The 25,427-nt window shown below is 39.5% G+C and overlaps 1 protein-coding gene across 10 annotated transcripts in view; it reads right to left on the reverse strand.

Annotated features, from left to right (window-relative positions):
• Positions 1-1,090: 1,090 nt before the first annotated feature.
• The window catches only part of FOXJ3 (forkhead box J3), a 158,654-nt gene continuing 134,317 nt past the window's right edge, over positions 1,091-25,427 (reverse strand). For 9 of the 10 annotated variants that reach the window (XM_058552087.1, XM_058552084.1, XM_058552081.1 and 6 more), the window contains 5 exons: positions 22,744-23,151; positions 18,924-19,025; positions 18,350-18,541; positions 6,383-6,490; positions 1,091-4,359 (listed from right to left, as the gene is read on the reverse strand). In XM_058552087.1, the coding sequence (XP_058408070.1) occupies positions 4,244-4,359; positions 6,383-6,490; positions 18,350-18,541; positions 18,924-19,025; positions 22,744-23,151 (926 nt within the window). In that variant the 3' untranslated portion in view covers positions 1,091-4,243. Of the gene's footprint in view, positions 4,360-5,957; positions 6,070-6,382; positions 6,491-18,349; positions 18,542-18,923; positions 19,026-22,743; positions 23,152-25,427 lie in introns of all 10 variants that reach the window. The other variant, XR_009221800.1, reaches the window with a different exon arrangement.

Here is a 25,427-nt window from a genome sequence, read left to right on the forward strand (position 1 = left end):
GCAGCTTCAAGTCCATTTCCACCAGTGTTGGTCTGCCCGTGGCTTAGCCTCTGAGCATGTTTCCACATCAATCAAGTCGGGACACCACCACTTACCTCAGGGGATTGCTGTGTTTGGTTCTTTACTAGCAACCCACCATTTCTCCAGCTTCAGTCCCCACCCCAGCCCCCATGCTAATCTAGCTTCCACACCTGGCTCAGAGCAGCGGTATAAATGGAAACACCTTCTCCCATCTGTCTAGGACCCTTGGAAGATTCAACTTTAAATAGCCCATGCACACCCTGAAGCTTTCCTAAACCACTGCCCCAGCCCTCAGCATGACCTAACTCCTCACCACCAGAATCTTGCCGAGTAGCCTCCCTGGGCAGTTTCCCTGGGCTAGCTTTGCTACCTGTCCTGAGTAAGTTTTCCCTTCCTCAAGGCAAGGAACTGTGGCTTTCTCATGGGAAGGCTGACACGGTGTGTGCTCAGCTAATGTCAAGAAGGTCCACTTTCACCTTTTGGAAACAGCTCTCTGGGAAGGCAGTGCTAGGGTCAAGACTGGGGTTAAGGGTAGTGGTAGGGATAGGGGAGTTCCCTTGGAAGTAAGAGAGGATGGTGTAAAAGAACGTGACATTGGAGTCAAATGACCTGGATTCAAACCTCAGCTCTGCCACTTGCCAACAAAGCATCTGGGTAAGCCATTATACCTCTATCTGAGTTGTTCCCATACTGTAAGATGAGCGTAACAATATCTACTTAGCACAGCATCTGGCACACACTGAGGCCTTGTTTATGTTCCAGGTACTGTTCTAAATGTTCTAAACGGATTAATTACTTTAATCCCACTACAACTCTAGGAGGTTAAGTAGTAGTATCCTCACTTTATAAGCACTATAAATGAGGAAAATGAAGCTCAGAGAAATTAAATAACTTCCTCAAGTCCACAGAGCTAGTGAGATGTTTAATAAATGGCAGCAATGACTGTTCTAAGGCAGCAACACATGGGACACCATCTCTAAGACCTGAAGGACTGACTGCAGGGTCTGGACTAGCTCCAAACTTGTTCCCTCAATTGCAGCAAATGACACAGGCTAATCAGTGTTGTAAATAGAGTTAACATAATATATTTATTTTAAGTGCCATTCATGCATATCAGTTCTGGCAGCAACAATCCCAATGACACTGGGAATATTTCTTTACAGCACTAAACAGTTACAAAGAATGGGTGCCGTTCATCATAGAGGCAAAATATGAAACCGTGCAATAGCAAAACTGTAGAAACATTAAAACACTGACTGTCCAACAGCAGTACAGAGAGCAGATTGTTTGCACAAAAAGCCAATGCATTTTCATCACATATATACAATATAGATATGTACATATCACCCTCTGAATGAACAATATCAAAATACTCTATTCCATTTGAAATAATCCCCGGATTGATTCCCTCCCACTTCAAAGGACATCTGAGAGACATGTATTTACAAGAACACACATGAATACATTTACATTTCAAAAACTGCCACAAATGCCAGTCGGATTATTCTCCTGGACAGAGTACCCCTTTTGATTATATGCATTTATTATTATTTTCCCCAAAAGTCTTCAGTCAATTTAAGCCCACGACAGAACTTGCTCTGCATTAACAACTACCAACTGAAATGGCCACTAGAGGGATCCTCTGCCCTCACCAGGCAGCCCTGTCTGGCGGGAGCCCACTGAGGCGGCCTGTCCTGGGCTCCCAGGCCACCAGAATCACAAGAGCGAGATGGGTCTGGGTTAGACCCATGGCTCATCCTCCATGGCCATTCTTGGTAAGTTTAAATTCTCATAAAAATACTGATCACTGCAAATCAGTAAGTGATTGCCAAATGGGAAAACTGCTTCACACAATTTGTAAAATCTTCGTTAGTGATTTCTACCCTAATCACTCAATATAAGAGACTGCATTCTAATACCCAAATTGTTTAAAGTGCACATTGCTACCCAAGCAATTTAAAGTTTCAAAACAGCTATTTTGGTGTCTAGAAAACAGTGACTTGAGCAGACTATTGAAAATCACCCCCCAACCCCCTTTTTAAGCTTTTACTCTGCAGGCTGCTATTTCATCTTGCCTCTGATCAATCTAAGAGAGGTCTGTTGGCTGCCTTTCCAGAATCATCTGATTTTCACCAATCCAAGGGGCTAGAACTGAGCCTCCTTTTTCACACCAAGCAGAGTCCAAACAACAGGAACATAAAGCCCTCCTTTCTCCCCAACCTCACAAACCTTTACCATGGCTGGCTTCCCAGTGATTCATTCAAGGCAACACTCCATTAAAAGTAACACCCACACACATTCACAAACACTCTCACATACATACACACAGAAACAAAGATGTTTGTTTCATTCAAGTAGAGGTTACTAAACCACAGAATCACTAAGGCTAATTAAAGGATTTATGCATAGCTGAGAGAGATCCGAGAAGCTAAAAAGAAACCCTAGCAGTTACTACCACTTGATTTGATAGAACATATCATTTCCCCATAAGAACTGAAAGAAATTCTGCTTTTTTTTGGTCTAAAGAACCAATTCAAAATCTAGTCATTCAGGGCCGGCCTGGTGGCACAGCAGTTACATGCGCGCACTCCGCTTCTGTGGCCTGAGGTTCGCAGGTTTGGATCCTGGGCGCACACCGACACACCACTTGTCAAGCCATGCTGTCGTGGCGTCCCATGTAAAGCGGAGGAAGATGGACATGGATGTTAGCCCAGGGCCAATCTTCCTCAGCAAAAAGAGGAGGATTGGCATCGGATGTTACCTCAGGACTAATCTTTCTCACACACACAAAAAAAAAACACTATTCATTTAAAAAAAATCTAATTTCTTTTAGTTTTATTATAAAACTAAGACAATCAATCCATGCAAAGTAACTGTGATACAACGTGAAGCAAAACAGAAAACTAATAAAAACCCCTAAGAGGCAGGCTGCATTTCAAAGAAAGTAACCAAATGTCATGCATACACAGACACACAGGACAACAGAAACAGCAGGCTACTTCACAATAATTGCACCAAAGACTGTGGCATATAAAATCTGTGTGTGGCTCCATCCTCCTTTCAGCATCTCCTAAATGGAAAGATAATGAGTGTGGAAACTTGCTTTATAAACACTGTCCTGCTGTTCTGTTGCCCAAATGAACTCTGATGCAAATTCCAGAAAAATCCTATTTAGCTAGTAAGTCTCAATCAACAAGAATGCTAAGATACAGAAACATACTCACATGGTAAAAGAAGTGATGATAAAGAGAATGACACAATCTCTCTCTGATTGTCTTATCTGTAAACTCTTATCAAGAAAAATAATTCTATGCTTTCAGACACCACATTTCTCCTTAATGAACCCAACAAGAGCTGAGCATTCACAGAAGGTGGCAATAAATATTAAAATAACACTTTTGAATAATAAATACATAAGTGAATACGGAGGCATTGATTTGTTTAAAGATCCATGCAATGCCCAGCTTCTAATTGATCAAATAAATCTTAGAACTGTTATAATGCAGATTTAGGAAAACACATATTGACAAGGTACAACATAAACTCTATAATCCCCTAAGCATCAAAACAAATTTGGTCAGTTCTTTATGCTGCTCAGGAACAACATGCCCCTTCGGACTGTTTGGAGGGCATCAAACTCTGGGTTCTTTGACTTACTGAGTAGAACTCAATAACCACATTTCTGAAAAAGATTAAATAAGGGGAACTGGGCTTTGAAAAAATCTATTTCCTTTCAGTTGCCTACATCAGTTTAAAAGCATTCTGCAGAAAACAGCCTAATAAGGAATAAAAACTCACAGTAACTTTCTTTTCAAGACGTATAATCCAATTAGAAAAAAATCGAAGCCTTCCAGTAATTTTTGTACATATATTTACACATATGTATCTATAAACTGCTTGCAGCAAAATAGGCTCTGTCTGAAAAATCAGTCTGGCACTTGTGGTCAACATCAAACTGACACAAATATGCAAAAGCCGTCCAAATCACACAACAGTTAGGAGCTACAGAGGGCAGCTGGCAGCGAGACAAACGTAGTACTTATTCGGGTCAGATAAAAGCAGTAAGTTATCCAGCTAAAATCTTTCTGATTGTCTTCAAAAGAAATGTTGATAACATTGGTAAAGTGATTAGCAACTTTGTTTTCTCAACTGGATTCTCTTAAACCTTTCCCTTCACTGCACACACAGGTGACGCTGGGGCCGTGCCTTGCAGAGACAAGCTCTACACAATGGAATCCCAATCAAAGTCATCCTGGATGTCATCTGGAGGCAGAGAGCGCCGTATCTGGAAGGCTTGGGAAGGCATCATGTGCTGCTGGCTCATGGCTCCGTGATGGCCTGCAAGGAAGGAGGCAATGTCAGTAGTGACTTGGGTAGAGAAGAAAGGAAGAAATAAATGAACATCTATCCAGCACTTCCTATTTGCCAGGCACTCAGCACTCATTATCTCACTAATCCACTCTGAAGCCTTCAACAAGACTGCTCTTATGATCCTCATTTTATAGATAAGGGGGCTTGGATTTAAGAGGATGAGCAAGTTACCCAAAGTCATACAACTAGTGAGGAGAAGAGACAGGAATTGAACTCAGTTCACTTGACTCCAAAACCCACTTTTTCCGTTAAGCCAGGCTGCAGCAGGGAGGGCATAAAAAGAGTGCCTGAGTTAGCCCAGGTGCCGACGCCACATTTCTCTCTCAGTCTGCTCTGCTTCAGTACATGCTTCAGTGACATGAACTGGCTCACATAAGATGGTAAATAGGAGAATGATGTCAGTGTACCAGTGAAGTCATATTGGGTAATAGTGAATTTTTTCCAGCAAGTTAATTTTTGTGCCACCAAGTAACAGCAGGTGAACACAGAGAACATTGACACGGCTGAGTGCAGTAAGCCACAGAGGAACACAGCTGATTGCGTGATGCTGTCTCTCTCCAGGCTCCTCTTTTTGAATCAGTGTGCTCCCAAATTTAGTGCATTCTTCCCTTGTCTCCACAGCTTTGACAAACCCTGTTCCAAACCAGATCTGTTTTTTTTTTTAAAGTAATGATCTATATTTAGTTGTAGAATTCATTCTTTTATTAGGAATTAAACATATCCTTTTAATTGTTGTGGAATTTTTACTGGATTATTATAGTTTCTGTTAGTACTCTCATTACAAAGTTTCAAGTAGTAGTCTGCTGCTAATCTTTTTCTCATAAGCCCTGTAATTTTTAACGTACAGTTTTACAATATGCTAAAGTTTTCAGTATATTACAGCATAGCAGAAATGCCTGTATTTATTTTTTTAAAACTTATAAATTCCCTACTGTGTGCCAGGCACTAATTTAAGTGATTTACATATAATCCTCATTTAATTCTCTTAACAACTACGAGTTAGGTAGTGTTATTAGGCCCCTTTTACAGACAGGGAAGCTGAGACAGGAGGGTTAGGCAGCTATCAAGTGGCAAAGCACCAGGATTCAAACCCTGGCAATCTGGCTCCAGAGACTTAACTACCATATCTTGCCACCTACAAGTTACTGGTGAGTGCTGACGACAGATAACATTTATTCTTTCCCCTTCACCAAAGGACACGTCACTTGGTCTTAACTCCTCCTTCATTACTGCCTGGCACAGTTCTTTGGGGGTTTTAAATCCACTCCTCCACATTACCTTTTGTCTTTTTCTCAAATACCCTAAGTAAAGGGTGGTGTGGTATAGAAAAACAATGAACTCTGAACGCAGACATCAAGGTTTGAGTCTTGGTTTGGCCACTTACCAAACTGGTGGCTCTGGGCAAGCTGTCTCCCCTTCTGAGCCTCCGTTTCCTCATCTAGATAATTCCTAAGATCCCTTCCACCTCTAATAATGTGCCTCTACTGCCCTGCTAAATGTAACTTATCCTACATTCAGGAGCCTAGGGGAAAAAAGTTTATGAATTAGTAACTCCTGAAACTTACCTTCTCTGTAAGGTACATCCCTGCAAACTATAGCTGGGGGAACTTCATCAGAATGAATGGAGCAGAATATTCAGGAGCTAATCAAAGTAGGTTCTTGAAGCCTGCTGAAGTCCTGTCAAAGTCAAACAGCCTCAAAGATACCTAAGAACCCAAGGACAAGCTCTATGCCCCTAGACCTCTTAGAAAGACAGGACAAAAGAGAAGGCTAAAAGAGACTCTGGCCCATATTGTCCAAACAGCAAATGACACTTGAATCCCTTCACCAGCACTGGAGCCAAGCAAGTAGCTATCTAGACTTTGCACCCCACCCCCGATAACAGGGAGTTCACTTCCTCCTGAGGCAGCCTTGTTCACTGTTGGGGCATCTAAAGCTTTTCAATATTAGACTCTGAGTACAAACTGCAACACACCACACCCCAAATTACCTGCAATCGTTGTTCCTGGAGTGCTGAGTGCCTGTGGAATATGAGGATAACCAGGGGGCGGCATCACTGAAGGAGGGAGATTTTGCCTGGAGTCTATGTACAAATTTCCTAATCAGATTGAAAAGCAGAAAGAAGGGAAACAAACATATTACCATAAGTAAAACAAATCAAGCATTAAAATCTTAAAAGAATTGTTTTTGTTGTTAGTGCTGTCGAGTCGATTCCAACTCCTAGCGATCCTACGTACAGCAGAGTGGAACCCTGCCGGGGCTTTTTTTGTGCCATCCTCTCATTTTCCGGCGATGTATCAGATAATGCTCCGCTGCTGTTCACAGGGTTTTCATGACCAATTTTTCAGGAGTAGGTGGCCAGGTCCTACTTCCTAGTCTGTCTTAGTCTGGAAGCTCCACTGAAACCTGTTCACCAGGGGAAACTCTGATGGTATTTGAAAATACAGGTGGCATAGCTTCCAGCATCACAGCAACAAGCAGCCACCACAGTATGACAACCAACGGACGAGTGAGGGAAATGAACCCAGGCCACAGTGGTGAGAGCGCCAGATCTTTTTTTTTTTTTTTTTTTTGAGAGGACGACTAGCCCTGAGCTAACATCTGTTGCCAATCCTCCTATTTTTGCTAAGGAAGATTGGCCCTGGGCTAATATCCGTGCCCATCTTCCTCTACTTTATATGTGGGACACCTGCCACAGCATGGCTTGACAAGCGGTGCGTATGTCTGCACCCCAGATCCGAACCTGCGAACCCCCGGGCCGCCGAAGCGAGTGTGTGAACTTAACCACTACGTCACCAGGCCGGCCCCTAGAGAGTGCCAGATCCTAACCACCAGACCACCAAATAGAATTGTTACCTAAAACTAAATTAAGTAGGTAAGGTGAGGAAAACAAAGGGAAGGAAAAAAATTACTCCTTTGTGATGCTAAAACTCTGCCAAAAGGTGGTGCTGGCTTTTTGAAAATGGTGCCAGGCTGGGTATGAATACACGGGTACTAATTCTGGCACTGCTTCTGGAAGCTTGTAGGCAAGTTATGTCTGTTTTTGTTGTTGTTGTTACATACCTCACTACAGTTCAAAAGCGTTTTCCTATCCATGACTGCATCTGAGCCTCCCACTAAGCCCACAATGAAGGCAAGATGGGGATTATACCCATTTTATGGATGAGGCAATTGAGGTTCAGAAAGGCTAAGCTAACTTGCTCCAAGACACATCAGCTTGACAGGGCTAGGGCTAGAATCCAGTTCTCCTAACTCATGGGCTCTTTCTAATAACGGTTGTCCTATTGCCCTGATTTTCTCACCCTCAAAGCAGACCTATGTGTGCCCTAGCTGATGAACAAAGTGACTAAAGGCACAAAGTGACAGGAAAGATTTGCACAAGGTAAACGAGCTATAGCAAGCAAAGGTGATTAAAAATGCATTATTCACAAGTGTGGATATGGGAAACATAGATCTCATTTAAATGGCATTTCAGAAGGTTCTTAAATTAATATATTTTTGTTGACAGGAGCCATCAAGTGTAATATTCCAAAATGTCAATTACATTGCATCATAATGCAAAATAGAAAGGCAGAGGAGCAAACAGCTCCCCTATCCTGCCAATAACTCCTGCAGAAGAAGAACCATGACACTGGCTCACATTGTAAGGAACACTCGGAATTCCAGAGAGGCTATTTCCCTAAGGTATTCTAGTGTTTCACACAAATTATACTTGCAGTCTAGCAATGCTGTAAGCAAACTAAAAAACAGCAACCATTTTTCTAGAGGAAACTAAAGTGAAGAAAAATCTTCGTTTTGTATTCAAGGTAGGGCACACTATATTTGGCTGTTCACAAGTTTTCACTTGCCACTGGAAAGTCAGACTGTCCAAGCTTGAGACAGCCTCAAAGATAATCTAATCCAGCCCTAACTCTGTTCATGTAGATGAAGAAATGAGACCAGAGAGAAAATGAGATAGAACCAGGAACAGAACCCGAGACTTCTGACTACTGGCCAATGCCTCCCAAGATGACATGCCTTTTTATAGTGAAGTTTACAGTCAGAACTGAACTCTTTGATCAATTTACCATACTGAAGATTTAGGAAGAAAAGAGAGGAAAAAGTGATACTAAGAAAAGTTATAAGCTACAAGCTCTGCAGCTACAGCTCTAGTATATTCTTGTGGGAAAAAAACCACATGTGTGAATGGTGCACCTTCTAAAGGCTGCACCAGGCTAAGGGGACTACATCACTCTGGTAATATGGTCACTCATTTACCAACGACTTCCCAGCCTCTGTCCTTAAACCTTAGCTCTCTTTCTACTTATCCTTAAGAGCTCAAGTCACAATCAAAAGACAAAAACTGATTTTTATTGGAGATTAATCAGTTTTTATATTTCTTTTTTCTTTTCTCTTTTTTGGCTTAGTATTTCTTACCTTAAAGTAGGAGAGGAGTGAGAATTAGAGAAGAATTATGGGACTAAACAAGGATTGTGAGAATAAATAGAACTGATATTAAACAACTAGCCTAACTTTTTAAAATTCTGTCACATTCCTAACACTTCTATTTTCATATAGCAATTCTCATTACTCCTCATTTTTTGCCATGTTCTCATTATAGTCTGAACAATGAGAGTCTACCCAGACTTTCTAAGCAAGAAATTAACTTCCAATGTAGTTTCCAAAGATTTTTGAGATCCTGTAACAATTAGAATGTAGTTATAAGAATTTAAAGATTTAAAGTATAAAGAATTTAAAATCTACAGAATTTAAAAATCTAATTACTCTAATTACACAATATATTTACTGAAAGCAGACTCCCGTCAAATGACCATTCATTCATTTAAGAAGTATTTATGCACCAGGCACTGCTCTAGGCACTAGGCACACAGAAATGAAAAAACAAACTCCCTGTCTTTTTGGAGCTTATTCTCGGGGGTCAGGGGGAGAGGGGAGGCAAACAAAGTTTGCCTTTGCCATAGCACGTCACACATGCTATGGAGAAAAATAAAGCAGGGAGAGGGGACAAGGAGCACTGGGCAGTAGGTGCCATTTAAATAGGATGGTCAAGGAAGGCATCACTTGAGTTCAAAGGTGCTTTTTGAGAAAAAAACCTAAACAAGATGAAGACATGAGTCATGTGTCCATCTGGGAGAAGATCACTCCAGACAGAGGAAAGAGCAAGTTATAAACGCCCTGAGATAAGTGAAGTGTGTCTGGTATGTTCAAAGAACAGCAGGGAGGCCAGTGGTGCGGGAGGAGGGGGATGAGAGGAGGAGAAAACGCAACAAAGTCAGAGAGTAATGGGGTACCAGATTGTGTAGGGCCATACAGGCCACAGTAAGGACGTTAGTTTTTACTGAAAAAAATGGGCACCAATGGAGGGTTTTGAGCAGAGAAGAGAAGCGATCAGACTTGTAAAATCCCATTTATCCTGCAAAGTCCTGCTTCAATGTGTCCTCTTCTATGAAGCTTTTCTATCTGCCCAATACAGTTAAGCCCCTTTCTCTTATTCCCACTGCCCTGTGGTAGAACTGTACTTCTCATTATGTTGTATTTCTTGACAGACTTGCCTCACCTATCAGGGTATGAGTTCCTTGAGATTAGGGGCTATTTTGGAGTCACCACCTTATTCCTAGTGCCCATGCCACAGTCAGGCATAGAGAAGGCATAAATAAATGTTTGCTGAATGAATGCATGCCTACCCTTATTTAATGACCTTTAAGCAGAGCATCAAAGTAAGAACAGCACAGCTAGAGGACTTAACCATTACTGGGCAAGACAAATTGTAAACACAGTTAAAATGATTTAGGAAGACGAGGGATACACTGTGTACTATAACATCCTTTTCTCCTTCCCCCTTCCACTCCAACACATTACAATACTAATTTCTGGCATCTCTAAGGAGCCCAAAGAGGTATTTACCAAAAGGGGAGTCTTGAAGACAGAAGCAGAAAGGAAAGTTTGAGGGATATAGAGAGGCTATACTCTAGATGACAAGACCTGTATCCAAATGAACTTCGTAATATTAGGCTAGTCACTTTCTGTCTCTGGATCACAGCTTCCTTATCTGTTAAATAAAAGGATAAAATTAACAGTTCTCTGAAGTCTCCTCTTGTACGACACTTCTAAGAAAATGTGGCAAAGAATTATTGGGGTATAGAGATGAAGGAAGTGAGATATCTGAATGGAACTGATATAGAGGGACGCAAGAATAAAAAAATGACAGAAAGAGGCTAGGGCTTAAACCAAAGGAAAGCAGGCTGGGCATGTAAAAAACCTGAATGTTTGTGACTAGACATCAGTGGGCTTGAGGTGATGGATACTTAGAGCCCCAGAGCTGATCAGAAAGTACTGACAGAGGCCAACATGGCTTGGCAGGCCAGGGCTGGCTAAAGTTCTTTTCATTCAGAAGGAAAAGACTAAATGGGAAGGGGAGTTGTCAGAGGAATAAGCACTGAGGCAAAAAAAAGTTCTTTGGCCTTTGAAAGGCTGTGAATGGAGTAGCATTGAGAAGCAAGAAGGAGGTGTGGAGACCCTAGAGAGAAGGAATGTATGAGCAATAAAAACAAAAAGCTGGCAGAAAAAAATAAGATAATCACAGAATACCAGAACCAAATAATCAAGGTCAAGGATCAAGAAAAGATAACCACAGGGGCCGGCCCGGTGGCGCAAGCGGTTAGGTGCGCGCGCTCCGCTGCGGCGGCCCGGGGTTCGCTGGTTCAGATCCCGGGCGCGCACCGACGCACTTCTTGGTAAGCCATGCTGTGGCGGCGTCCCATATAAAGTGGAGGAGGATGGGCACCGATGTTAGCCCAGGGCCGTCTTCCTCAGCAAAAAAAAAAAAAAGAGGAGGATTGGCGGATGTTAGCTCAGGGCTGATCTCCTCACAAAAAAAAAAAAAAAAAAGAAAAGAAAAGATAACCACAGATGTCTAGTGACACAGGGCTTTAGGAAAATAACACAGGATCTCAGTCTAGAGAGAATCCAGAAAGGGTACTTGGCCACTCTGACAGAGGACAACAGCATATGGACAATACTTTTTCCATGACCAAGAGTACCAAGTTCTAAAACCAAAAGGTACACTTGGACCTTTCTTAGAGATTTAGGTCACAAAACTGAAGAAAGTCTTGTTCTACCACATAGCTTTGAAATTTCAGAAAGGGAGAGCTACTGGCTAATGTGTACAATGGCCTTTTGAAATGGCCTTCTCTTAAGATTGACCCACATCTTCTTCTACTGGTCTTCCTAGAACTCCCTGAATTGCTGAAGGCAACAATCTGTGAGCAACACAGGTACCCATCTCCAAATACACATGTGTACTGATGTATGTATAAGCTACCCAAATTCACTTGTCACTCTTAAGGCTGACTAAAATGGTTTGAGATGATTTGGCAAAGAGAACACGGCAGCACTTAGAAGGGACAATTTTGGTTGAACAGGGAAAGAAAAGAGGACAGGAGAACAAAAGGACAAAGGACAAAAAGGATGGTACTCCTGGTCTAGGACTTAAAGCAAGTTGGAAAAGTGAAAGTGATGTATCCTGAAAGGGACAAACAATGGGCTTAGAACCTATCAGAGGATCAAAGAACATATGCTGTCCATGTAGAAGAAGAGATAAAAAGATGAAACAGAAAAAGGCAAATAAGTGAAAATACATGCTGAGTTATACAGATCTTGATTCTTAAAAATGAATGGAGGGAGGATTCTGGGAAGATGGTGGAGTGAAGCACCAGGAATCTGTCTCCCAACCTAAACAAAATTACACTGGTAGTATCTGTTTAATATAACTACTGTGAAACTCTGGAGTCTATTGAAAGTTTGCAACTTTTAGAGGAAGGCTTGGATGGTAAATTGCAGGTAATTTTGGTCAATTTCAGTTCTTAGCAGAGCAGCAGCTACCTACCACCCACCCCTACCTCCACAGTACACACGTTCCTGGAACAGCTTACAGGAGCCAGGGTGGGCAAAAAGTATACTGTTCTCCAAATACTGGGGATCTGTGCTCTGATCACTGATTGTTGCTTCTGACCAAAGAGATGCAGACAAAAAGCAGGGTGGCCACTGTTGTTGCACCTACCCTCAAAGCCGCAAGGTCCTCCCCTCCTTGCTGAACTGATTTCCAGGGAATTTAAAGGACTGGTGTCCCCCCCTTTCCCCCTTTTTCATTTTTCTCTTTTCCCCCTTTTGAGAGCTAGACATTAAAGACTAGGAGATGGGCCGGCCCCGTGGCTTAGCGGTTAAGTGCACGCGCTCTGCTGCTGGCGGCCCGGGTTCAGATCCCGGGCGCGCACCGACGCACCACTTCTCTGGCCATGCTGAGGCCGCATCCCACATACAGCAACTAGAAGGATGTGCAGCTATGACATAGACAACTATCTACTGGGACTTTAGGGGAAAAAAATAAATAAATAAAATTAAAGACTAGGACAACAATCAAAACAATAAACATAATAAACAAAAGCAATAACAAAATCCAGCAAACCCTGGGGAAGGTGGAGAATCTAACTTCCACAGGTACCACATTATTAGATTCAAATGTCTAGTTTTCAAGAAAAAAAAAAATCACAAAGCATACAAATAAGCAGGAAAGTATGGCCCACTCAAACCAAAAACAAATCAACAGAAACTGTCCTTGAAAAGGACCTGATGGTAGATCTACTGCACAAAGACTTTAAAACAGCTATCCTAAAGATGCTCAATGACTAAAGGAAGATATGGAGAAAGTCAAGAAAACAGTGTATGAACAAAATGGAAATACCAATAAAGAGACAAAAAACCTAAAATGAAATTCTGGAAATGAAAAGTATAATAACAAAAATGAAAAGTTAAAGAAGGACATTATATATCAATAAAAGATTCAATACAGCAAGAAGATATAACAATTATAAACACTTATGCACCTAATAACATACCACAATATATGAAGCAAAAACTGACAGGATTCAAAGAGGAAATAAACAGCTCTATATATATAGTTGGAGACTTAAATACCCCATTCTCAATAATGGAGAGAACAACCAGACAGAAGATAAGTAAAGAAATAGAAGACAACACAATAAACCAACTAGAATAAATAAACTAGATCTAAGAGACATATACAGAACATCCTACCCAACAACAGTATACACATTCCTCTCAAGTGCACATGGGACATTTTCCAGGGTAGACCCTATGTTAGGTTACTAATTGAGTCTCAACAGATTTTAAAGGATATCATACAAAGCATCTTCTCTGACCACAACAGGATGAAGTTAGAAATCAGTAACAGAAGTAAAACTAGAAAATTCTCAAATTTGTGGAAATTAAACAACATACTCTTAAAAAAACAATGGATCAAAGAAGAAATCAAAAGGAAAATTAGAAAATATTTAGTGCTGAATGAAAACAAAACCACATCATACTAAAACTTATGGAAAACAGTAAAGCAGCGTTAAGGAGAAAATTTATAGCTATAAAAAACAAGAAAAATCTCAAATCAACAACCTAACTTTACAACTTACAGACCTACAAAAAGAACAAACTAAACCCAAAGCTAGCAGAAAGAAGGAAATAATAAAGATTAGCAAAGAGTTAAATGAAAGAGAATAGAAAAACATTAGAGAAAAATTAATGAAACCAAAAGTTGGTTCTTTGAAGAGATCAACAAAGTTGACAACTTTGACTAAATGGACAAAGAAAAAAAGAGAGGACTCAAATTACTAACATCAGAAATGAACGTGGGGACATTACTATCAATTCTACAGAGAAAAGGATTATAAGAGAGTAAATATGAACAACTGTACACCAACAAATTGGATAACCTATACAAAATGGACAAATTCCTAGAAACACAAAACCTACCAAACCAAACCACAAAGAAATAGAAAATCTGAATAGACCTATAACTAGGTAAGATGATTGAATCAGTAATCAAAAATCTGCAGACAAAGAAAGCCCTGGACCTGATGGCTTCACTGGTGAATTCTAACGAATGTTTAAAGAAAAACCAACACCAAACCTTCTCAAACTTTTCCAGAAAATTGAAAGAGAGGAAATACTTCCTAACTCATCCTATGAGGTCAGAATTACTCTGATACCAAAGCAAGACAAAGATACTACAAGAAAAGAAAACTACAGACCAATATACCCTATGAACACTGATGCAAAAATCCTCAACAAAATACTATCAAAATGAATTCAATACCATATTAGAAGGATTATACACCATGACCACATGAGATTTATTCCTGGAATACAAGGATAGTTCAACATACAAAAACTGATCAATGTAATATACCACATTAACAGAATTAAGGGGAAAAACTCCACATGATCATCTCAATTGATGTAGAAAATGTATTTGACAAAAGTCAACACCCTTTCATGATAAAAATACTCAACATATCCCACAGCGAATATCATACTCAATGGTGAAAGACTGAAAGCTTTTCCTCTAAGATCAGGAATGAAGCAAGGATGTCCATTTTCAACACTTTTATTCAACATAGTATTGAAAGTCCTAGGCAAAGTAATTGGGCAAAAAAGAGAAATAAAAGGCATTCGAAATTGGAAAGGAAGAAACAAATTTATCTCTGTTATATATCATATCTATCATATAAGATCTGATCTTATATGTAGAAACCCCTAAAGATTCCACAAAAAAACCTGTTAGAATAAAAGAATTCAGCAAAGTAGCAGGACACAAAGTCAACACACAAAAATCAGTTGCATTTCTATATACAAACAATGAACAATCTGAAAAGGAAATTACAAAAACAATTCCATTTACAATGATATCAAAAAGAATAAAATATTTAGGAATTAACTTAATTGCAGAGGTGAAAGACTTGTAAAATAAAAACTATAAAACATTGCTGAAACAAATTAAAGACATAAATAAATGGAAACACATCTCATGTTCATGGACTGGAAGACTTAATATGGTTAAGGTGTCAATACTACCCAAAGCAATCTACAGATTCAATGTAATTCATATCAAAAATCCCAATGACTTTTTTTTTTTTTTACAGAAATGGAAAATCCCATCCTAAAATTCATACGGAATCTCAAGGGATCCTGAATAGCCAAAACTATCTTGAAAAAGAACAACAAAGCTGGAGGACTCACACTTCCTGATATCAAAAACTTACTACAAAGTTACAGCAGTCAAAACAGTGTGGTACCAGCATAAAGACAAGCACAAAGACCAACGGAATACAATAAAGAACTCAGAAATAAACTCTCACATATATAGTCGAAACATTTTTGACAACGGTGTCAAGCCTTCAATGGGGAAAGAACAGTCTTTTCAACAAATGGTGCTGGGAAAACTGGACATCCACATGCAAAAGAATGAAATTGGACCCTTACCTAACACCGTATACAAAAATTAACACTGTGTGGGTCAAAGACTTACATGTAAGACCTAAAACTATAAAAGTCTTAGAAGAAAACAAGAGGCAAGAGCTTCATGACGTTGGATTGAGCAATGATTTCTTGGATATGACACCAAAGGCATACGCAACAAAAGAAAAAATAGATTATTTTGGACTTCAGGAAAATTTAAAAATTTGTGCATCAAAAGACACTATCAACCCAAGTTAAAACAAAAAAGGGAGAAAATATTTGCAAATCATACATCTGATAAGGAGTTAATATCCAGAAATACAGAGAACTCCTAAAACTCACAACAAAAAAACAAACCTGATTTAAAAATGGGCAAATGACATGAAGAGACATGTCTCCAAAGAAGACATACAAACGGCCAATAAGCAGATGAAAAGATGCTCAACATCATTAACCATCAAAGAATGCACATCAAAACTACAATGGGATACCACCTCACACCCACTGGGAAAGCTACTACGGAAAAAAAAAAAAAAAAAAAAAACAGAAAATAACAAATGTCAGCAAGGATGTAGAGAAACTGGAAGCCCTTGTGCACTGTTGCTGGGAATGTAAAATGGTACAGCTGCTGTGAAAAATAGTAGGGCAGTTCCTCAAAAAATGAAACAGAGAATTACCATGTAATCCAGCAATTTCACTTCTGGGTAGAGACCCAAAATAATTGAAAGCAGGGTCTTGAAAAGATATTTTGTACACTCATGTTCATAAAAACATTATTCACCATACCTAAAACATAGAAGCAACCCAAGTGTTCATTGACAGATAAATGGATAAGCAAAATGTGGTATATATATACAATGGAATATTATTGAGCCTTAAAAAGGAAGGAAATTCTAACATATGCCACAACATGGATGAACCTTGAAGACACTATGGTAAGTGAAATAAGCCAGTCACAAAAAGACAACTACTGTATGATTCCACTTACAGGAAGTACTTAGAGTAGTCAAAAATCAGAGACAGAAAGTAAAATGGTGGTCGCCAGGGGCTTGGGGGTAGCGGTAGAATGGGGGGGTGAGTTATTGTTTAATGAGTAGAGAGTATCCACTTTACAAAAAGAAAAGAGTTATGGAGACGGACGGTGGTGATGGCTGCACAACATTATGAGTATTTTTAATACCACTGAACTGTACACACTTAAGGATGATTGGGATTTTATGTCTACTTACCATAATAAAAAAAAACTTTTTTAGAGCGTATTTATCAGGAAGACACCAAAAGAGAAGTGACAAAAAGACAGAGAGAGAGAAAAATGAGCTAAAGAGTTATCAAAAAATAAAGTTTAGTGTCTGGCACATAGCGGGCACTCAAATTCAGCTGGTACTAAGTACCTCCTATATGCCAGGCACTGAATGAGGCCCTTGTACAGATCTAATTTATGAAATGAGTAAGTCATCAAAATCAAATAGCCACTGAGGGTTTCAAGTTAGGTAAGCTATCCAAATGGAAGAAGCAAGATGATGAAAGATTTCTAGTGTATCAAAAGACAGAAATAAAGACTTCATGAAAAGAAAGACTGCAGCCTGACTGGGTACCTTGAGAGCATGGGAAGCTCAAATACGTGAAATAAGCTAGGATAACGACTGAAGGAAGCCACTCAGGATAGAAGAGAGAAGGCTTCTTAGCATCAAACATAAAACCAAGATAACATACAGAAAAGAAGTCAACTTGGATATAAAAGGCAGCAAGAAATTAAAATGAGGAGAGAAAGAACTTGGATATTAAACACCTGTAGAATGGAAACTTGAGAGAAGTAAACTGTAGGCACTCCAATCAGAGTAAAAGAGATGGGCATAAGGGTAAAGAGTAAAGGAAGAAAGTGAGATGAAACAGAGAGCACAAATTTTGAGTCAGAGTACAACATCAACGACTTACCACTGTCTACGCAAGTAAACTTTGAACTTCAATTCTGTTTAACATTCTTAGAAGATATGTAAAATAAGAAATGTTGATTTTCATTGCAAGTCTATACAAATTTAAATTGATGTAACTTCATAACTATGTTCCTATAAGTATCAGGGCCAGCCCCGTGGCCTGGTGATTGCGTTTGGCACACTCCACTTCAGCGGCCCAGGTTCACGAGTTCAGATCCCAGGCGCGGACCTACACCACTTGTCAGCCATGCTGTGGTGGCATCCCACACACAAAATAGAGGAAGACAGGCACAGATGTTAGCTCAGGGCTAATCTTCCTCAAGCCAAAAAAAGAAAAAAAAAGGAAAGATTGGCAACAGATATGTTAGCTCAGGGCGAATCTTCCTGGGGGTGTGTGTGTGGGGGGGGAGCATCTTTAAGATATTTAATTCTTGTTTGATAACTTAAAAGGTTAAAGATCACAAACGAAAGTCAATTGAAACAATAAAATGATATAAATCATGACAAAAAAACACAGTCTCCTTATCCCAGTTTTCCTAAAATATACCTTAAAGATATAAATTATTTGATTTCATTCATTTCTTAGAAATAAAAAGATGTAAAAGGGTCAACTGTCACCATTAACAACATACCAAGTTGCCTCAGATGGTTACTGAATGACTGAATTTCATATGAATGAGAAAAAGAGAAGATCAAGAACATAATTAAACTCATACCTGCCCCAATGTGTTGGGAAGGTTTTGTTGGATGCATGGCACCGTGACAGACACTCTGCTGAACGTTACTCTGTGAGTGGATAAGGCCAGTTTGTGTAAAGAATTGATTAAGAGAAGAACAGAGATCAGCAAATTGAACCTGATCTAAAGACCAGTTCTTGAGATCTGCCTGTCTCATACTCTCCATCAAACCTATGAGGAAAGCATTAGAAATACAGTTAGCATAGTTCTGCAAACAATGCAAGGAAAATAGCAAGACACAATTTTTTTTCAGCCTCAAAATTTCCACTGGTAGTGATTTGCACATGCAATAAAGAAGGACATTTTAAAATCATTCAAAGCCTGATTCTTTTAAATGTGGCCAAATTTCTTTCCAAACTCTTGTCTGTGACCCTCTGTTACATCAACTGGCCAAAATACTTAATTACGAATTTTGCAAAGTGTTGTTTTTAAGAACACTACCAACTGCAAAAGAAACACTATATAAGGAGATGTTTACTTCTACTAAAAAGAAACTTATCTATCAGAGAAAACAGGATCATGTGTATTTGGTTATAAGTCAGCCAATACTCACCTTGGAACTGTGAAAGGTCTACATCTGACCAATTAACACTGCTGGCAATTCGACAGCTTTCTTTTAGCATATCAAGTGTTGCATACCAATCATTTGAAACACCTATAAAATAATATTGACAATACTATAAATCTTGGATGTGGAAGTTTAGTAAGAGAAGACAATGAGCTGGCCTTAGTCCTGACATTGGCATATCTCTATCTAGTTTTACAAACAGATTTGCACCCATTACATTATATCATGTGTTGGGGCAATTTGCTGTGTGAGACAGGCAGGAAGGGTATTACTTCTCTCCATTTTACAAATAAAAGAAACTGAACGCATAACTTAGAAAGGTCACTATGATGAATCTAGGACTTGAACCCAGGACTTCTAAGCTCTAGTCTGGGAGCTTGCAAATTGCCATATCACCTTATAATGTCAAACTTGATAACTGCTCTTTACATTTGTACAGTACAAATAAATGACTGGGCAAGACAATTCATGTAAATCAGTATTTTCTCTCTATACAAAGTTCATTTTCCTGTCTTGTTATGACCTCAGGAGATATGTTCTTTATAACTTAGAGGCAGATTCACATTTAGAAGCAATGCACAGTGTGACTTCAAGCACTGACATAAGGGAGGTAAATTAGATTGTATAGTAAGAGGAGATGTTTCTTACAAGGCAACCTTAGGAGAAATGCCTTAACATAGTCCTCCTGCCAGGTAGTGAGGGAGATGGCTGAGACTTCTGTAAGAAATGCTGATGCATCCAAACCAGGGCATTTCTAGTCAGGAATAGTATCCTCTGATGTGACATCACCAGGAAAGCTAAGACTCCACAGTCTGTATGTCAGCAAAGTGGTCACCACCCAGGGGCATGGGGCAAGAGCTGCACTCAGTGACAATTAGATAGTGCTGAATAAAGGAAGAAAATCCTCCGTTCAGTGACTGCTGCCCAAATTACTCTGTTTTCAGGATCACCCCTGGATGGATGAAGGTAAGAACTAATAAAGAAGATTTTTTGCTACATCACAGATAATTCTGTATCAACCACTGGCTACTTGATTTAAAAAATTCTGCCAATTATGGATTTTTAAAATAAACAATGAACCAGAGACAACATGACCCTGTCCTCAAGCAACCCATAATTTAGGGAAAAATTTGTTGGGGAAAAAAATTAAATTAATGTCCCAAGTGAGCCACAAACATTCAAGTCTTTCAGAGCCTATAATAAGTGCTGACTTGGCAACAATACAAAATAAAGCAATCTCTGCAGAGAGAGTGGCTGAGCAAACCCTACCCACTCAGTAAATGTTTGCTGATTTTAGTCCTTTCAGAATAACTGGTGTTACAGGCTTTGAAGTATGCCAGGCCAGGGTATAAATTCCAGTTCTACCACTTGGCAGCATGATCTCAAGCAAACTGCTTACCCTCTTTGAGTTACACTTTTCCTATTTATTAAATGTGGCAATTTATACTTGATTTGGGAGAATAATAAGAGATAATGGAGGCCGCGTCCCACATACAGCAACTAGAAGGATGTGCAACTATGACATACAACTATCTACTGGGGCTTTGGGGAAATAAATAAATAAAATTATAAAAGAGATAATGGGGCCGACCCCGTGGCTTAGTGGTTAAGTGCGTGCGCTCTGCTACTGGCGGCCCGGGTTCGGATCCCGGGCGCGCACCGACGCACTGCTTCTCCGGCCATGCTGAGGCCGCGTCCCACACACAGCAACTAGAAGGATGTGCAGCTATGACATACAACTATCTACTGCGGCTTTGGGGAAAAAATAAATAAATAAATAAGAGATAATGTATCTAAATTGCCTAGCGCACAATGGACACTCAAACAACTGTTAGTTCCCTCCATTCCTTCCCTGTTAAAGACAATCTACTTATGGTGCCGGCCTGGTGGCGCAAGCGGTTAAGCGCATGTGCTCCGTTTCGGCAGCCCAGGGTTCGCAGGTTCGGATCCCGTGCACGCACCGACGCACAGCTTGCCAAGCCATGCTGTGGCGACATCCCATATAAAGTAGAGGAAGATGGGCACAGATGTTAGCCCAGGGCCAATCTTCCTCAGCAAAAAGAGGAGGATTGGCATTGGATGTTAGCTCAGGGCTGATCTTCCTCACAAAAAAAAAAAAAGAAAAAAAAGACAATCTACTTAGTCCCATCTTATAAATGAGAAATTTATAATTCAAAGAGATTAATTATTATCACAGTCACAATGATCATTCCCAACTCCCCAAGGTCAAAGTCTATTTTCCTTCTCTGGCAAGCTACCACTGATATAACAGGCCACTAAGGGCACATCATGGATTGTTTTCAGCTGTAACAGTACTTTTTTCTCCCCTGGCAATCATTAGACTTAATGAAGAGAAAGGTATGACAAGAGATTCACAGAATTCTACTGATACCCAATCTCTATAATCATTAGTCAACCCTCAAAATCATATTAAGAACAAGCTTAAACTTCTGAAGAATACATTGACATTAAAAGGCAGGTAAATAGTGACTGACACTAAGAGTTACAAAAGGGGGCTATATTATATACCTTTTCCTTTAGGCATAGATCTAGAAATAATTTCAAGATGTTTTAGGAAACATTCCATCAACACAGGAACTATGCCCAATTTTCAATTTTATTCTAGAACCTACTTAGAATTAGTAACTGGGAAAACAAAACAAATTGTTAAAAGGAGCTTACTAAATTCCAAGTACCCTGGCTATGCATTTTTGTACTGTATCTCATTTAATTCTCCCAAAAAACTTATATTATTTTTTCCATTCTGTAAACAAGGAAACTTTTGGAAAAATTTAAGATTTATAACAGAGTCAGAATATTAGAGACAGTATGCACTATCCAAAGCTCATTGCCTGGACAACAGTTTAATTGCCTGAAACAATTGTCCATTTTTAATTGGTGAATAAGAACTAGCACTGTCTAGCATTTAGAAATTGTCCCTCCAGGATAAAAATCTCATCAGTGACATGGCTGGTAAGTGGACAAGCCAGGCAAGCTGAGGGAAGCAACTGTACTTTGCACAACTCCAAGGGGCCCCATTCACCTTGGGGTCTATGTCCTTGAAGTTCTGCAATGCAAAGATGGCCTTGTCTGTGAACAATGTCAGTTAAGCATCTCACCAGAAACCAACTAGACCTACCTTAAGACAATAGATTTTTTAAAAATCAGGATATGAAGAAGGTTTTCTTCCTTTGCAATCTATCATTCTAAAATGAGATACTTGGCAGGAATAAGCAAAGAAAGGAAGAGTGGGAACATTCACTGAATACTTAAATGCAAGGTACTAGACGAGGCATTTCATATTTGTATTTGCAATATGATTCTATTAACAACACTATATAGGGTATCTTAGTTCCATTTTTTATAGATGAGAAAATAAGACTAAAAGAAGTAATGTACCAAAGGTCATAAAGAGCCATAATGAGGATTCATATACAGTCTTTCTGACGTACATCTATACTCTTTCTTGTATACCACAATGAATCACAATCAACTGCAGACAGACTGCATTCCATTCTTCTTTCCAAGACTCACAAAAACACTAGTTCTCCCGAAGGACAAAACAAGAGTTAAAACCAAAACCTGCAAGGGTTGCTGAGTTTGCCTATGATGCCACAATAAATTTTAATCAAGAAAATCTTCAGGTCAATCTATGGACTGAATGAGTTACAACTACAGGATGACAGCAAGGAAACACAAAAGGAGACAGATGAGAAGGGTTTTGGTAGTAAATATATATAAGCCTCAGATAAAGGACAGATCCTAATTCACAATTAGCCAAACACAAGTCAGGAGACAAACTTACCAGAATTACAGGATACCTGTTGTGGGGGTGGGGGCGCCTGATGTGTTAACGTCTGATGCTGATGGTTTGGATGGTGCTGTATGTGTTGATGTGGAGAGGGGTGCTGGGGGTGAGGGGATTGGAGCTGGCTGTGTTGCTGTGGGTGCGGTGCTGGGTGCTGAGGACGCTGCGGTAAACCATGAGGTCGATGGGGCGGATGTGGAGACGGCTGTGTGTGCATCTGGGGATGGGACAGCGAGACTTGCGCAACCGAATTACTGCCCGTGGTGTTGAGGCCACTGCCATGACTGTTGGACAGGCTGCTTTGGTTGCTGTGTGGGTGAGAGCTCACTGTACTGCTAGGAGACTGCTGATAAGAACACGAAGTGTGGGACTGCTGGGAAGATTCAGAAGGGATGTTCATCAAACCTAAAAATAGTCAGAGAAAGCAAGATCATTTATGGTCAGATTTCAGTTATATTTTATCACAAACATTTGCAAAATAATTCACAGAGCAAAGGTATATATTGTTAGGAGGCAATTCTGGTTTAGTTTAACAAGTGTTGATGGAACATCCACCATACACATGGGCTCCGGGGTTACTGACAAGAGTAAGAAACATCACTCCCTGCCCTCAAGCAGCTTATGATCTAGTGGAACAGACAGTCACTTAAGGAGATTATGTCCAACAATATAAGTACTAAGGCAAAAGTCTACAGAAGGGATACGAGAGCTTTGCTTCCTGCCTATTCCAGCTAGGCAGGGGCTAGCGCTATAGAGAAGCCTTCCTTGAAAAGGCAGTATCTCAGTTGAGTCTTGAAAAATAAGTAAATGTTAAGGGAAAAGCAGGAAAGGTGTTGGGTCTCTGTAGGCCTGAAGACCAAGGCTTTGACAGAAGAGGAGGGGAGAAATAAAGCCCAATTATTTCTGATGCCTTTCTTTGACTACTCCAAAAACTTTAAGTCCAAGGTGGCTAGAACCCTTAAGACTAAGCAAAACAAAAGAGCCATCTCTACTGTTCTTTTTCATTAATCTTATGGAACATTCTTGAGACACATACAGTTTAGGGGTTAAGACCGTGTACTTTATAGCACCAGAAAGTAGGGAAGGATTAAAGTCTCTGCACTGCCATTTACACACTTGGTAACTTCAGAAAGTTATTAACCTCTTCAAGCCACAATTACCTCAACTATAAATGGGTATGATAATAGTACCTACTTCATAGAATTGTGGGGATGAAAGGCCATGATGCAAATACAGGCTGTAGGATGAGCTCAGTAAATGTTAGCTGCTATGATGATTAGGCCAGAAGTGTATAATGTTAAAAATAACGTCTGTTTGGTTTGCAGGTAAACACTCATTTTAATAAATTTTATTGCAACATTTGGTTCTATATAACTAGGCTATTTTCACATCCCAAAGGATGGCTCATACAATGTTTTGCTGAACTAAACACAAAAAATTTTATTAAATAAAAATAAAATCCCACAGCAGTGTCAGTCAATAAAAGAATAAAACTTTTCAAACAAAAAAAAACAGTTATTCTCATACTTGTCATTAACAGTACAATTGTATCAGAGTACATTGTAAGAATATTTTTAAACCTAGTAAGTTAAGGTTTTATAGGTAGCAGAGTTAATAAAAGTTCTTGCCTTGGCCCTGGAAAACTGTCATTTACAGGGAATCTATAGGATTATTACAGTAAGATGAAAGAAAGCAGTTATTTCATTATCTATTTCCAGTAAAGTCCTAGTATTTTAACACAGCACTGGAACCCAGACATGATCTATACCAACATTTTCAACCCCAAATTGTTTTTTAAAACAAAACAAAACATCTTTCAGAAGCTCAATATGAGAAACTGATAAACGTTAAGTTGCTTTTTTTGAAGCCAGGTAAGGAAGCCTGCTAGGTCTCTCTCTTCATCTGTACACTTCTCCTTCCTGAGACCTTCATAAAAGCCAAAGGCTCCAAAGAGAACAATTTGAAAACCACTAAACTAGTCTAATCTTCATTGTACAAATGGGGATGCTGAAGTCTAGAGAGGTGAAGTTAACTCAGCTGACTTTATGATAGAACCTGGACTAAAACCCAGAATTCCTATCAACGCTCTTTTTTTTTTATTAGTGTGATGAAATAGCACTGTAGGCTTCAGAAATTGTCACTATTGTTATTTCAAAGCCAGTATTTTTCTATTATGATCACCAAGATTGGATCTGCTTAGCAAAGTCTTTTATTAGTTCTTTTTGTACTTTTATAGATAGAAAATTTAGGATAAAATTTGAGAAAATACATGAATCTTACTTTAACCAGAAAAACCAACTTCCTGTACAAGCTATTGATATTCATCAATACAACACTTGTATACAACATTAACTTTCATAATATCTGACAATGATAAGTAGAGTCATGTGCTGCATAACGACATTTCGGTCAACGACAGACTACATATACTATGGCAGTTCCATAAGATTAGTACCATACAGCCTAGGTGTATAGTAGGCTATACCATCCAGGTTTGTGCAAGTACACTCCATGATGTTCGCACAACGATGAAATCGCCTAACAACGCGTTTCTCAGAGTGTATCCCTGTTGTTAAGTGACACGTGCCTGTATTAAAATGTAAACTCTATAAAGACAGGGCTTTTTGTCTATTTTGTTCACTGCTATGAAAAGATAAACTCTGTGAGTGTGGGTATAAATA

Source organism: Diceros bicornis, chromosome 13, assembly GCF_020826845.1.
Source record: "Diceros bicornis minor isolate mBicDic1 chromosome 13, mDicBic1.mat.cur, whole genome shotgun sequence".
Classification (NCBI taxonomy): domain Eukaryota; kingdom Metazoa; phylum Chordata; class Mammalia; order Perissodactyla; family Rhinocerotidae; genus Diceros; species Diceros bicornis.